General features: G+C 40.5%; 3 protein-coding genes across 4 annotated transcripts; 2 read left to right on the forward strand and 1 right to left on the reverse strand.

Annotated features, from left to right (window-relative positions):
- LOC105265056 (protein RRNAD1) lies at positions 1–2,402 on the reverse strand (the record flags this gene model as incomplete). Its single annotated transcript, XM_011302333.1, is given in 4 exon segments — positions 1–296; positions 785–1,054; positions 1,251–2,053; positions 2,281–2,402. Coding segments are annotated over 4 exon segments (1,464 nt in total). The 5' UTR covers positions 2,401–2,402.
- A 2,786-nt stretch (positions 2,403–5,188) lies between these two features.
- On the forward strand, positions 5,189–9,264 carry LOC105265057 (uncharacterized). 2 transcript variants are annotated; one of them, XM_011302335.1, is made up of 3 exons: positions 5,189–5,544; positions 5,992–8,619; positions 8,762–8,819. In XM_011302335.1, the coding sequence occupies exons 1-3, from the start codon at positions 5,521–5,523 to the stop codon at positions 8,765–8,767; spliced, it is 2,658 nt and encodes an 885-aa protein (XP_011300637.1). In that variant the 5' UTR covers positions 5,189–5,520; the 3' UTR covers positions 8,768–8,819. The 2 variants fall into 2 exon arrangements, with proteins under 2 accessions (XP_011300637.1, XP_011300636.1); XM_011302334.1 differs by having other exon boundaries at positions 5,194–5,544; positions 5,992–8,627; positions 8,762–9,264.
- A 440-nt stretch (positions 9,265–9,704) lies between these two features.
- LOC105265058 (RAS oncogene family member Rab2) lies at positions 9,705–13,712 on the forward strand. Its single transcript, XM_011302337.1, has 4 exons — positions 9,705–9,871; positions 10,347–10,486; positions 10,558–10,914; positions 12,508–13,712. Exons 1-4 carry the CDS (start codon positions 9,826–9,828, stop codon positions 12,607–12,609), a joined length of 645 nt encoding a protein of 214 aa, XP_011300639.1. The 5' UTR covers positions 9,705–9,825; the 3' UTR covers positions 12,610–13,712.
- The last annotated feature ends 186 nt before the right edge of the window (positions 13,713–13,898 follow it).

The following is a 13,898-nucleotide window of genomic DNA, read 5'->3' on the forward strand; positions in this document are numbered from 1 at the left end:
AAATTACAAAAATCAATAATAGCCATCATTTAATTGAAGTGAGCACGAAATTTCTGGGAGATAATCTAGGATTGAATTCCGCCTTCAACACCGGTCTGAAGTGATTATCTGAGAGGAATAAAAATCGGTCCAGCAAAATAACAGTCTCTACGAGTGGAGCTAGCATGAATCTCAGTGCCTCGAATGCCGCAACATGACGCCACTTTGCTAAACACCCCTCTATTTCCGTATGATTTATTTCTAATATATTTACTCGCCTATTAATGTCAAGTTTCTCTGTAGCTAGTCTGCAATACCTGGAAAAAACACATCAATTTTTTAACGAAATTATGATTAGAATAGAAGTTCATCACATTCCTCCAAATATTGATAATTCACAAGTAAAGTAATTAGTGTGTTCCAACTTTCCAAAATTTTACTGGAATTTCCACTGCATCTGTTCATAATGTTCCTCTTTTCGTACCACAAAATATAATGAAATGGAATTTCAATACGACTATCTCAATTAAGAATTCAAAATTGTATGGAAAAACCAATAGAAACTGTAAATTTCGGTTCCGTTATCGTATAAAAATTGATGAAATTCATCTTTTGAAACGATTCGAAACTCAGAGTAATTTGGTACTAAATATTCATGCCGTAGCACGTGGAGTGTGATTTTTTCCCTTAAAACGAGGTCTGAAGAAACTATTGTAGTTGTAGTCTGCACTACTACCACATTATTAAAGTTTCGAGTTAATCTCACCGTGAGACAACATATAATTCCCATATATCTCGAACTTACTCCTGAAAACTCATCCGACCATTGACTTTCACGCTTCCGACTCTCCCACGCCTCATGACGTCCCCGCCCTTGTTCACTAAAATCTTCTCCAAAGTGGCCCTGTACGCGTGCACTTTAAGATCGTCATACTCATTACTCTTCATTTTATCACAGTAATTCTCGACGGCATGGCAGGCCACCTCTAGAGCAGCATAACTAAGTGAATGGCTACTATTCCTTTCAACGTATTTGCTCAGAGGATAGCCCAGGGCGCTGGTCGTCCTATCCTCGCTGAAACCATTAAAAATCACAATACCTGAACTAAACAATATCTCAGAAAAAATCACAATCTCGTAATATCTGCCCGAAGCAATAGCAAACAACCATGACAGCCAAAAAAAAAATCACTCTTGAAAACGAAAGAACCAGAACTACTCAGTTTTTATCACATTGTGCAACTCAGTCATCAACTTTAATAGTTTCTTACTTGATAGTTAGCTTCATATAACAGCATCCAACGACGCTGATGAACTTAGCATTCTGCTGTCCAACATAAAATTTGAGCAATCTCGCAGCTAAATCACCACACGGATGCAATCCAATCAAACCAAACCCATTGTCATTTGATTGCTGTGAAAAATAATCCCGCAATATTCCTCTAAACACAGCTGGTAACCCATCGCCCGTGCAACTTTCATCGACTATTTTAGCGCACAAATGATAGGGTGGTACACCACAAAACCCGGCTAAATGTGTCTTGAATTTCTTCATAAATTGCTCGTCATATTTTCGCGCCAACTCTGAGAGTGATTTATCCTGTTCTATGCAGATAACCGCGAGTTGATATTTGTACGCCAATTCACGAGCCAAGTGACCAATGCCAGCACCAGTGTCGACGATGCAACTGCTGTTGGATAATTCGGAACACCGGGCGACTATCTCCGAGAATTTCTCGATCTCGTAGCGTTTCTTCTGCTTAACGTGCTTCTTGAATAAATTCTCAAATTTGTCGAGACGTTTGTCTTTGGTGATCAAGGTCTCGCACGTTTTAACTGATTCTTTAGGATCCCGTTGAGACAACTTGCAGGTGAATCGAGTCCTCGCCGTTGGCTCTCGATTGATACTCAATAGATCGATCGATCGTCGAAGCGCAATTAGCGATAATGGCCAGACATGCCGAGGTCTTCGCTCCCGAAGAATCCACGACCCCAATTCATCCAGCGCCACATTCTCCAGGATTTTCGCCCAGGGCCGGGGCAATCTGTCCCACAAGTTGTCTTGGAAGAAGTCCTTCGAAAAGAAAAGAAAGAAAAAAAAGGATCTTTTACTGGCCAAAAAAAAACTCAATTTCATTTCACATTCGAATTTAGCGCGACGCGTTCAATTAATCACTGACGCCTCCAGGTGTGATGAAAATCCGCCATAATTGAGTATCTGGAGTGCTTCAAATCAATACCATCAATACTGAAGCATGCGTCAATTAATTAAAAATTGATAATTAACATGAAAATACTAACGATTATGTAAGAATCCAGCATCCATCTGTAAAGATCTAGAACTTTGAGAGCGCTGTCAATAATGACTCTGATACCCAAGCAAGCATGACATGTGCACATGCTTTCCTGATCGGCGGCCATTTCCAATTATCTCTTTGTAACTACCGCGAGGACCGCTAGTCATTCAAATCTCTTCCGTCAATTCCCATACTGTTATAATTATAGGTTTGAATCGATCCGTCAAGACCTTATTGATTCCATGTGAGATGAAACTGATAGTTGGACGTAATACTTTTTATAACGTCTTCAGGATCTCAATAACTGTCTGATTTTTTTCCCTCTTTTCAATCATTTTATCAGCAGTGAAAGTAAAGTAAGACTGTGAACCGATGCTTCTCATGCGGATGAGCATATTTTCATTTGCCCGGTTGCCGTTTTCTCTTCTCCGTAGTCTCTGCATGCGAATTGTATTTATGAAATGCTGAAAAATATGGGCATATATTGCTTGTTGGCTTCGACCCGCGAATTATGGGCCGTGAATTTTTATTTAAATTTAATCCCGGACGAATTGCTGTTTAGCATTAACGAAATTTCCCGAAAAATCTGGGATATTCTATTGTCACTGTTGCAGACATGTCTAGCTTGATTTAGCAATTGAGCATACGACTTGATGGGGCAATGGGGAATTATTTGGGATTTATTTATTAATGCTGAAAACTTAGTACTGTTTTCTTGTGTTCTACTTTGCAACACTTTCACTCTTCACTCCAGGTGGTTACGTTATTCTTGCAGTGTTCTATGGGTTTTTAATTCTATTTACTTCATACGTGAACAAAAGCCTCGAAATACTGAACCGGATGATGATTATCTTGCATACATCGAAAAAGTCATTGGATGGGGGAAAAACTTTGTGGTGAATTCACCTTGAGATTAAGTAATTGTTTGAATAGGCCCTGGGAAAATTTGTAACCCGACGTTCTAGTGTTAATTATAATTAATCATTATTTTCTGATCAATTTCGATAAAAGGGATTTTTTTAATTCTTGTGAGACTCGTGGTTTTTTTAATCGCATTACCAGGATAAATTTTTGCATAAATTTCTCTCGTAGGGGCGCAGCATTTCTCTACTTATTAATATGATTTTTTTGCTACCGGCGTTAGCAAAAGTTTTTTACTTGTAACAAGAAAATTTCACTCGTTAGAAAAAAAAATTCATTGTCGGTTCAACTTTTCATTTGCGACCGTGAGTAAATTTTTAATGCAACAAATTATTTGTGGGGAGGGAGGGGGGGGACAAAAAACAGTTAGCTAGAGTTAACGATTTGTTTTTAGCGCTCTGTGCTATTTGTAAAATGTCGAGTTTTACGAGGACTTAAAATAGATGCCACTGCGCGGTATTCAGCCCTCCATTTCGCGAATTTATCTGTTGAATGTTCATCCGGTTGAACGAGCTCAAATCAATGAGTTATGAGGATTTGCAGTGATCATTATGTATTGGAAATAGTGCAAAATGGATTGAATCATTCAGTGACTGAAGAACCAGATAATCTATTTCCATTACTTCACCTGAATTTTCGAATTTCATCATTTAATTATTAAATTTTAATGAATTTCCATGTACTTAAGACTTAATTCGCACTACTATATCTACATCAAATGCCGCCCATCACACGAAAGTAATTACAAACTTTTTCATAACTCAGCACTTTCATTCGTTCCAGTTTCTGCGATAATAACCGATTTATTAAAACACACCTGCATAAGAATTCACTCTATCCCCTGTGTGCTGTAATTAATCGATAATCAGCTGAATCGAAGGAGCCAGTGGAGTGTAAAGAAGTTTGTCGAAAAATCAGTCAAAAAGAATGTAGAAAGATGATCCTGAGGAAGATGGGGGAATGGTTTTGGACCTCTTACGCCAACCACAAGTGAAAGTTTACCAAGTAGGACGCGCGTCTCGAATCCCAACCGTGTTTGAACGTTCGCCAAATGCTCATCACCACGACCGTGTGTCTCTGGCCGTGTACGGCCTTCAGGGCACTCACATGTAACCTTAAGTAAAAGCGAATAACAACTGTCTGATATTCCATCTCTAATCCACTAACCAAAATTCCCAGCTCTTTTTTCGTCTTCTTGACAGCCTTCCGAACAACACAATACCCATATTCCACTCTCTCGAATATCATTAGCATACCAATCCCCATAATAATCATCCATCATCATCACCCAGTGCTCGACCTGCTCGACCAGCTCAACCACTTCAACAAGATACCGAATATTGAACATGTAATGAACAACGGATGACTAACGGATTTCGTTATTCATCTGCATTTGCAGACTTGACATTCCTCCAGTTAATTTTCCAATTTATTTTCTTCATGAATAAAATATCGGATTGAGGTGAATTCCTCAATTATTCTTCATTCAACAAGAGCCGCTCATTCCAGTGTAAATTACATTCAAATGTTATTCCCAATTCTCTCCGATTTTCTTTCAGTTGCCTTTGGCTTGTAAATCTCGGATTCGGCGCGAGTAGTCATGTATACAAGTGCCCGCGGGGCATTCGGTATCGGTGGATTGGCTTTTATGAACGGACTCTTCCTGAACTGGAAAGTATGCACTCTCTCCGGAGGTCAGAACGCCCCGAGGGTATGCCCCATCATTTCAATGCTGTACTTGACCAGAGAATTCCACCTGCCTGCCGACAATAGACTTTTTTCATACAAATTATTCAATTCCCCCGAGTCATTCCTACTACATGCACTATTATCTCGATATATTTCAGGATAAATAGCTTCTGCATGTCAGGAGAAACCAGAGGCAGTTGAAAATCAGCGATTCAGGGATATCACTACCATATAATCCATATAATCCCTGAATGACCGATTGGATTTTTGCAACGTTGACCGGTCAGATTGGTGAAGAACACGATAACCATTCTGCCAGAAATTTCAGTGGCTCCCCAGAGAAAGGTACCTTCCTGCATTAAAAAACCTCCTGCGATATTAGAGAGGAGTCCGTGTCGAGTCAGATGGTAGTGGGAAATGAGGCAGAGGGAGGACATACTTCTGATGCCCGATCGCCACTCAGTTCCCCTGAGTCGCTTGTCCCGACGTCTTCCTACTTTTCAAGTATAACACCCGGGCGTTCAACTCTAATATGTACCTTGGGACACGGTAACGCGTCGCAGCAAAAGACCGGTGGAGTTTTGTCAGTTTAATCTATATAATCTCCTGATACTAGGGTATCGAGCTCAACGTTATGACAATGCGTCTCCTCTCACTGGTAATTTTATCCTTATTTCAACTAAAATCAATTGATAAATATATAAGACACATTTGCATTACTCCCATTACCTCATTTACCTCACTTTCATTAATCAAATTAACGTCTTGATAATAATTATGATAATCATCAAATTTTCAAGTTTCTAATCAGCTCAATAACTTATTTAACTGAATACTCTAGTGTTATATTATCCAATAGCTTAATGATAACTCCTGAAAAAGTGGCCTCGCCATATTCGGTTGAATCCTGCATCAGTAAATCCATGTACGATGTCTAACCGCTCGCAACGCAGATGGAATACCAAGTAGTGAATTTCTTATCCCGTTGCAAGTTTTCTTTATTAACGGGGTCACATGGAATCGAGTCAGATCGCATAACATCAATTAACTCGTCTGAGAAAACCAGATCGATTGAATTCACCGTATTTTACGCGATTTTTCCCAGATATTGGTACTGTCGGCGATTCTGCTGGCCTCGACAGCGAACGACGCAGCGAACAGCCGAGACAAACGCCAGCAATTATCGTATCATCCGCGACGAGTGGGTAAACCACCGCCTTATGCAGTGCAAATGAATCCACCGGTGCGATACTCTCAGCGGGATCCCTTGTACAATCCCCTGGCGAGTGCCAAGAGTGATGACTTCATCTACGACGAGCCTCACCACCACAACCCCTACAGCTCAGAGCCCGAGCCAATAATTGAAATAATCATCAAGGAGTCCAATGAGTCACTTCCTACCCCCGTGCCTCCATCTCATACCCCCGTGAGACCGACAAAGGAACCGATCCAGGTATTTTACGTGAAATACGAGAAGAAGGACCAGGCTGATGGAAAATCCAAGGTCATTTACGATACACCAGTGCCAGCATTGAATCCCCACGAGGAACACGAGGTGATAAAACCAGAGGGCCAGGGTTACGACAATGAGCCGGTGTCTCATGTAACCCCAGTACCGGTCAACGAACCGACAACGACTCTTCGTGCTATCATTCGACCGGAGAGTGAGTCTTATCACGCAGGTGGCAGTGGAATTCGGGTGACATTTGGTACGGAACAGTTGCCACCGAATAGCCACAGCAAGCGGAGTGATTTGGAGAGCCAGACAAAAGCTGCACCACCCTCGCCGCTACCAACGTCTTCGAGAAAGCAACACGGTCCCTATCCCCCGCCACCGCCAAGTCCTCACCGGGTACCACCAGCATTTCCCCAACAGAGAATTGTTAATTCTTTTTCATCGCAACAGTTGCCCCAGAATTATCCGCTTCACCAACAGTTTCAGGGGCCACCGCAGAGGTATCAAAGACCTGCCATAACTATTCAGGGTCTGCCTGAGCTGCAGCAACGGCTGCCATTCCAGACATTCAATCAGCCGCATCGAGTTGCCATCAGCCATCCGCAGCAGCCGGGTTTTCCACCCGCGGTATCTGTGTCACATCAGAGTGTCAACTTGCAAAATCAATCGCCTCTCCATTTTTTACCCCAATCCAGTTTCGTTGATCAGAATTATCACCAGCAGCAGGTGCAGCTGTACAGACAACAGGAGGAGGAGAAACAGAGATATCACCAGGACCAGAGGAGACAGCAGGAGTCGCAGAGACATCAAGAGCTGCAGAGACATCAAGATTTGCAGAGACAGCAGGAGCAGCAGAGGCAGCAGGAGCAGCAGAGGCAGCAGGAGCTTCAGAAGCAGCAGGAGCTTCAGAAGCAGCAGGAGTTGCAGAAGCAGCAGGAGTTGCAGAGGCAGAAGGAGTACCAGAGGTTCAAGCAGGAGAATAAAATTCGTGAGCAACATCAGTTTAATCAATCCCCAAATTTCCCACAAAATCATCAGATAGTAGCGAACAATCGAGCGCAATCGCAACACCATCGTGAGGTGGAGAAACAGAGTGAAATTTTGAAAGCAGTGCCGAAATTGGAGCAGCATTATGCCATTAGAGAGAATCCACATCACCCCGGGCCCTTCCCACCCAATAGTCAACCGGTGTCACTGCAATTCTCACCGAATACTCAGAATAACTTTGTCCAACACACGCAACAGTTAAATAATGGAAATTTCCCATCGAGCACGGTTTCGCCGTTGAGCCAGACACCGAGTTCGTTGAGACAGGGAAGTCAGCAGTTTTTCTCCCAGAATCTTGGGCAGGCTCAGTACCAGCAGCCTCTGGCGTCAGTGTGGGGTCGGCCAGTGTTCAAGGACAAGCAGAAGATTTACGCAACCCCAGTGACCCACACGACACCCCAGCCGAGACCGATCCAGAGGACAAGCCCTACTAGAGCCCCAACGACCACAACTACCACAACTACCACTACTGAAGCTCCTACCACCCCGAAGAACGAAGCCAGGATCAAAGAGAATATTGCCAATCTACCTGACGAAGTGCCTGACGATATCAGACAACAGCTCCTAAGCTCTGGAATTCTCGGTAATGCCGATATCCAGGTACTGGATTACGATAAAGTCGGTGGTATAAACATCGAGAATCTTCCACCGGAGGCACTCGCCAATTTCTACGGTGCCGGTGGTGGTGGTGTTGTCTCAGCTAGCGAACCAGTACCATCAATCACGAAATACCAAAAAACAAGTGGAGCAGGGTTAATACCCAAGAAGGCAATGAGCAAAGTTGAACAGGCAACACTGAAGCCCGGAGGTGTAGAAATGAAAGTAGTACGATTCGACCCAAATTCAGCGCAAGGCCAAGCACTAGCTGATCAGCACATACGCGATGATGCGACCCACCTGAAACCGGTAACTGTGGGATCGAGAAGCGATGGACAGTACAATCGCTATTTACCATTAAAAGTGAGCGGCACATCCTTTCCGATTCCCGATGTACCGGAATTGAAGGATCGCAAGATATCCAGCGTCGTTGTACTTGCACCGGTAGATCACAGTGGTGATGAGAAAGAATTTAATAGACAGGAGAGGAAATTGGGTGAACCTGTGCCAGTGAAATTTTTAGCTGGTGACACGTTGAAACAACTCATTAAAAAACCCAATGCTGATAATTATAAAAAATGGTTGGAGCAGGAGAGAAGGACCGAGCCGCAAAAGCAGTCTGTCGTTCTTCTGGTAACGACGTAAGATTTCATTATTTTCTCACGTTCTTTGTTAATGTTTGAATTAATTTTCTCAGCTACTTGAATCATTAACTTGGGCCTTTCATCTCGTTCGACTCTTTACGGTAGTTTTGTACAATTAATCTCATTTGCAGACCTAGAAATCAGCAGGACGGGAATAAAGAGATTTTCATGTACGATGTGACAACGCAAACTGTCAGCAAACTCTCCGGTGATTTGTCGTCGGCTTTCGTTGATGCTGCTGAGAGCAATGCCGACAGTCATGATAGCATTGACGATGCATCCTTTACGCATTGAGACTACAGCTGGAGGATGAAGGGAGTGAAAACGGTTGAGAGATTGAACAGGAAGGAATAAAATAGAGTCTGTTCACCGGAATTCAATTGAACGGCTTAATGAATGCTATTTTGCCCGCCAAGGCTTTGACTCTGCGTTGCACGACGATCGAGCGGACACTTGTGAAATGATCTTTTGTATTCATTTTCTTACTTATTCGAGTGGTGAATGGATGAGCGGTTGATTTAATTAACCGAACGAGCAGGCTGTCTCCTACGACGCGTGTTATGTAGATATTTCCTCTTATTATTATGTATATATCCTACGCCTTTTTATACCTTTTGTACTTATATAAACTTAAATAAAGACTATTTTTTCGTAACTATTTGTTTGTTCCTGTCATAATATAATTATCTACCGAGAAAATACCACGGAGAAGTCTAAATTATAGTTTACCTTTTCAGTAGTTCAATAATGACCTACAATCCTGGAATAATGAATAGAATTATGGAACACATTTACACTTCACAGCGAGAAATCTCTCTTCTTTTTTTTTAATGAAACCAAATTGGATAGAAATGTAAATGTAATATCTTCTAATGGTATTCAGAACGAAAGTTAATTTGAAAGGAATCAGAAATGTGTCATTTCCCATCCCAAAAATTTCATCAGTTGAATTAATGATGTTCTCTAACTTCTGAATTGTCGTTTAAACACCGGAAGCAGATGGCGCGTCCACCCCTTCATTGAGGACTCACCCTAACTCTTCGTCAAATCCGAGTTTCTCCGAGATGAGCCGAATCCACTCAATAACGTCACGACGTACAGAATAAAGATAAAACAGCCAAAAAACTCGAGACAATTATTTAGTGCGTGATACGTGTGAATATTAGATTCAAGTTAATAAATTGTTTTTAGAAAAATGTCTTACGCTTATCTATTCAAGTACATAATAATCGGAGATACAGGTAATTACGTGATTATTTACAACTGTGCGTGAGTTTATAGCAGTGATTGAAGTATGCATTTTCTATTACGTTTCCGTGACAGCTATGTTTTCTTTTCCCTTCAGCTGTTAGCATTTTTTCGAAACTATCTATCCTCTTCATGCTCGGATTATTCCAATATCATTGCCTTTGTGTGGGTAAACAGTCGGATTTCGATCTGATATGATGCGTACTGCTTCAGGATATTTATTTCAATGGTTGAAAGTAACTTTTCCTTATTTTTGTCGAGAGATAGTATCAGCTATTGTTTAGTGAAGTAGAATGTTTCATGCTAGATGGAACTCACAATGGCAAGGATTATTGGATCTTTAATTATCTCAGTGTGGAGATGAGGATTTATGGACGTGGGATTTATGCTTTTTGTATTTGACACTTGTGATGCATTGGAGAGGTAGTATCGATCTGCTAGGCTCATGTACCCTATTTATTGCTACAGGAGTTGGGAAATCATGCCTGCTGCTACAGTTCACTGATAAACGATTTCAACCCGTTCATGATTTGACTATTGGTGTCGAATTTGGCGCTCGTATGATCACCATCGATGGAAAACAGATTAAATTGCAGATATGGGATACGGTAATGAGATTGTTTCAGGGGTTGTTGGTATCTCGTCCTTGTGTTATCTAAGGTGGAAATTTGTTTAACAGGCGGGTCAAGAGGCTTTTCGCTCAATAACAAGGTCCTACTATCGAGGAGCTGCTGGGGCACTTCTTGTTTATGACATCACTCGCAGGGAAACATTCAATCACTTGACAACGTGGCTCGAGGATGCTCGACAACACTCAAACTCCAATATGGTCATAATGCTGATTGGCAATAAGAGTGATTTGGATGCTAGGAGGGAAGTCAGGAGGGAGGAGGGCGAGGCTTTTGCACGAGAGCATGGGCTCGTGTTCATGGAGACGAGCGCCAAAACTGCTGCCAATGTTGAAGAGGCGTTTATCAATACTGCTAAGGAAATTTACGAGAAAATTCAGGAGGGCGTCTTTGACATCAATAATGAGGTTTGTATTACATGTCGGACTTTAATTTACCATTTTGGGAAACATCGATTTGGGGGTGGAGGATTGAAGCGCGATTGGCAATATTGTTGCGGTAATGTGGTTGCGCTCAAAGGACGGGGAGATGAGCTTCTCTCAGGAAATTAGGGTGTGATTGAAGGAATTGGTGGAACTGAATTTGACCTTGGCTCTGTTTAAAATGCGAAATGTTCAAAACATTCAATTCGTTAGAATCTCATACTGCTTTAGGAATGAATTTTTCAATCCATTTTCTCGATTCTATAAAAGATTAATTAGGGGGTTGCAAGTGAACTCTTTCTATCAATTTCGAAAACATTGGATGACGTAATTTTTCTACATATATATCAGTAGTTCAATTAAATTTTATAAATGTTTCTCGTTCATTTTGCTGGCAGAATGGAGCGATTAAAAAAAAATCCCCTGAATTTGTGAATAATTAACAATCTAGCTGTGAATGTACTCAATCCCCTGACCAAGTTCGTTCCCGGAAACAACTAATGAGTATGATAAGATGTTATTCTTTTCTCTGCTGACACGGTTTCAAAGTCCCTTCGGACACCCATTATTTTCACTTCGGTTTCCATTATTTTTATAAGGCTCCCCCTCCGAATTGCGTATCGAATTTTCAACGAAAAATAGGTCAAGTCATGTACCTTGTGGTATGAAAATTGCGGGAAAACCGAGCGCAAATCCCTTTATTGCTGGTTTCTTACGTGAAATTCTTTAGATAGTTCTTTTGCAAGTTCATGTCGACTCGACAAAGTATCTATTTAAAATAACTTGAGACTTTTAGTATTCCTCTCTGCACTTCTCATAATACGATTCAACTGTTGGTTCCATAATTTAGAAGCTTTATCACACTAATTATTTAAATTAGTTCCAGAGAATCCTCGAATGAGAAACTATCCAGCCAGTTCATTTAACTTTACGAGTATAATCCCTCCAAATTCTTTCCGACTCAATTAAAAAAAGAGGTTTGATCGTTTGGTGGAGAAATTAATTACAAGTTTAAATAAAAGAAGTTCATTGCAAGCTATCCACTTTGTCTATACAGTCGGTCTCTGTTATAGTTGCGTGCATGGGGCCATAGGGGATGCGAATTCTGAGAATTCAACTATGTGCAATCGTAAACTGAATTTTTTCATAACAAATTCGAATACGAGAGAAATTATTTTTCGGCTTTATTTTGCCCGGAATTCAACTCCTTACCGAACGAAACAATGTATTGTTTACATCTTGGAGCCCGGGATAGTAGATCTGAGGAATCGAAAGATACGCGAAAACATTAAGGAAAGCCTCGTTATTAAAAAGGGGGTCTTGAAACTATGCATAAAAATTTCTTCCCCAGGATAAAAAAAAATGTATTATAACTGTTTACAGGAGAGTGAGCACTAAGACTCTATGTAGAAGTTGTTCGAAACTCTTCTCTATCCAACTTCATCATTTTTCCTTGTACAAATCCTATAAAAACACTTATCAATATTTTTATGCGAATAAAACCATGGAAGCTGCTTTAATAATGATTGAAATAACATGAGAGGAGGATCTTAACGATGTGATTACTTTATTTCAAAGGCAAATGGAATAAAAATTGGACCTCAGCATTCGCCAACCAGTCCCGGTGGTCTCTCAGGTACTGGAGGCCAGGGTAGTGCACAAGGTGGTGGCTGCTGCTAGGGGCTGGGGGTTACCTGTCCGCCCCTTCATCCAACTCCAATATAAACTAATCATTCCTGCTCCACCAAACAACTACATGGATTTCCAAAAATTGGAAGAAGAATTTTTAATTTACCAGAAATGAAGGCGAAGACCATCGTGTCACGAGAACTCATTGTCGCGTTCAGGTAACGGGCGGCAACTATTTATTCATTTAATAAATGATTAAAGTCGAATTTTCTCATAGTGAAATATGTAATCCTGTGGGTCTGAGATTTGTATATACGAATTTTCCAAGCAAAATTCAATCTAATGCTTTCTGGTAGAATGTCTTGGGTTGTCAAAGAAAAGTCGAATTATTTGGGCTGTGGGAGGGCTGCAATTCAATTAGTCATCACAAAATCAAAAAAAAAACAATTGTTGGAGGAGGGAGCATCAACTTAGTTGAGCAGGAATGTCTATCACTCGTCCACCTAACAAAGCGACACTATGTATATGTATGTGTACCTAAACGAGGAAAACAAAGCGATGAAAATAATTATGAATTTCTCGTGGTATTTTAAGTTGTCAATCATCATTTAGCTTGAACAAGTGTAATCCAATTTGACGTTTTTGTTTATAAATAGAGAATAAATGCCTAACATCATTATCGTATTACTATCTGAGACTTGAGTTCAGGGCTGGAATTAAATTTATGTACATTTTAACTGGACAAAAACCATTTGCTTGTTCTACTCTCTTCGTATTCTTATTTTTCATTACAATCCCCCGATCTGTGGGGTATCTTTGCTGAAAGGGAAGTGATGTAATTTTTTTAGGGATTTTCAGGGAAATCTACTCGAGCTGTAATAATTTACTGCGCATATTGATTGTATTGCTTTCAACTACTAGTCAAATTAAATTAGAATCTAAGTGCATTTCTCTGTCACATTCGAATCATATGAGGCATCATTCTGAGATTAAAATAAAAAAAAATGAATAAGGAAAACCTACCGGAAAAAACCAACTTGCTTATAAACAAAACAATTATACCATGACTACTTTCACCAAAGACACCCTGTAATTTGATATATACTTATATATTTCATGTAAATTGATTTAATATATGTATACATGAACAAATAGAATTTTAATGATTATTTTTTCCTGTTTCCGGTGAACATCATAATTTCAATAGAATTACAGAAGCAGCGCAAATATTGCGAAAATCAGAGGGATAAAAATGTATCAACTTATAATTTCTGGTGAATGCTCTCCACCCACTCCATCTCATAATTAACAAGTTGTATCGAATAAAATCAATAATCAAT

This window comes from Fopius arisanus, unplaced genomic scaffold (assembly GCF_000806365.1).
Source record: "Fopius arisanus strain USDA-PBARC FA_bdor unplaced genomic scaffold, ASM80636v1 scaffold00027, whole genome shotgun sequence".
NCBI lineage: Eukaryota > Metazoa > Arthropoda > Insecta > Hymenoptera > Braconidae > Fopius > Fopius arisanus.

Coding starts and splice junctions, on each gene's coding strand:
- LOC105265057 (XM_011302334.1), top strand. CDS start 5,521: ATGACAATGCGTCTCCTCTCACTG. Junction 5,545..5,991: donor CAATGCGTCTCCTCTCACTG/GTAATTTTATCC, acceptor GATTTTTCCCAG/ATATTGGTACTGTCGGCGAT. Junction 8,628..8,761: donor GTCGTTCTTCTGGTAACGAC/GTAAGATTTCAT, acceptor TCTCATTTGCAG/ACCTAGAAATCAGCAGGACG.
- LOC105265058 (XM_011302337.1), top strand. CDS start 9,826: ATGTCTTACGCTTATCTATTCAAGTACATAATAATCGGAGATACAG. Junction 9,872..10,346: donor CATAATAATCGGAGATACAG/GTAATTACGTGA, acceptor TTATTGCTACAG/GAGTTGGGAAATCATGCCTG. Junction 10,487..10,557: donor AATTGCAGATATGGGATACG/GTAATGAGATTG, acceptor TTTGTTTAACAG/GCGGGTCAAGAGGCTTTTCG.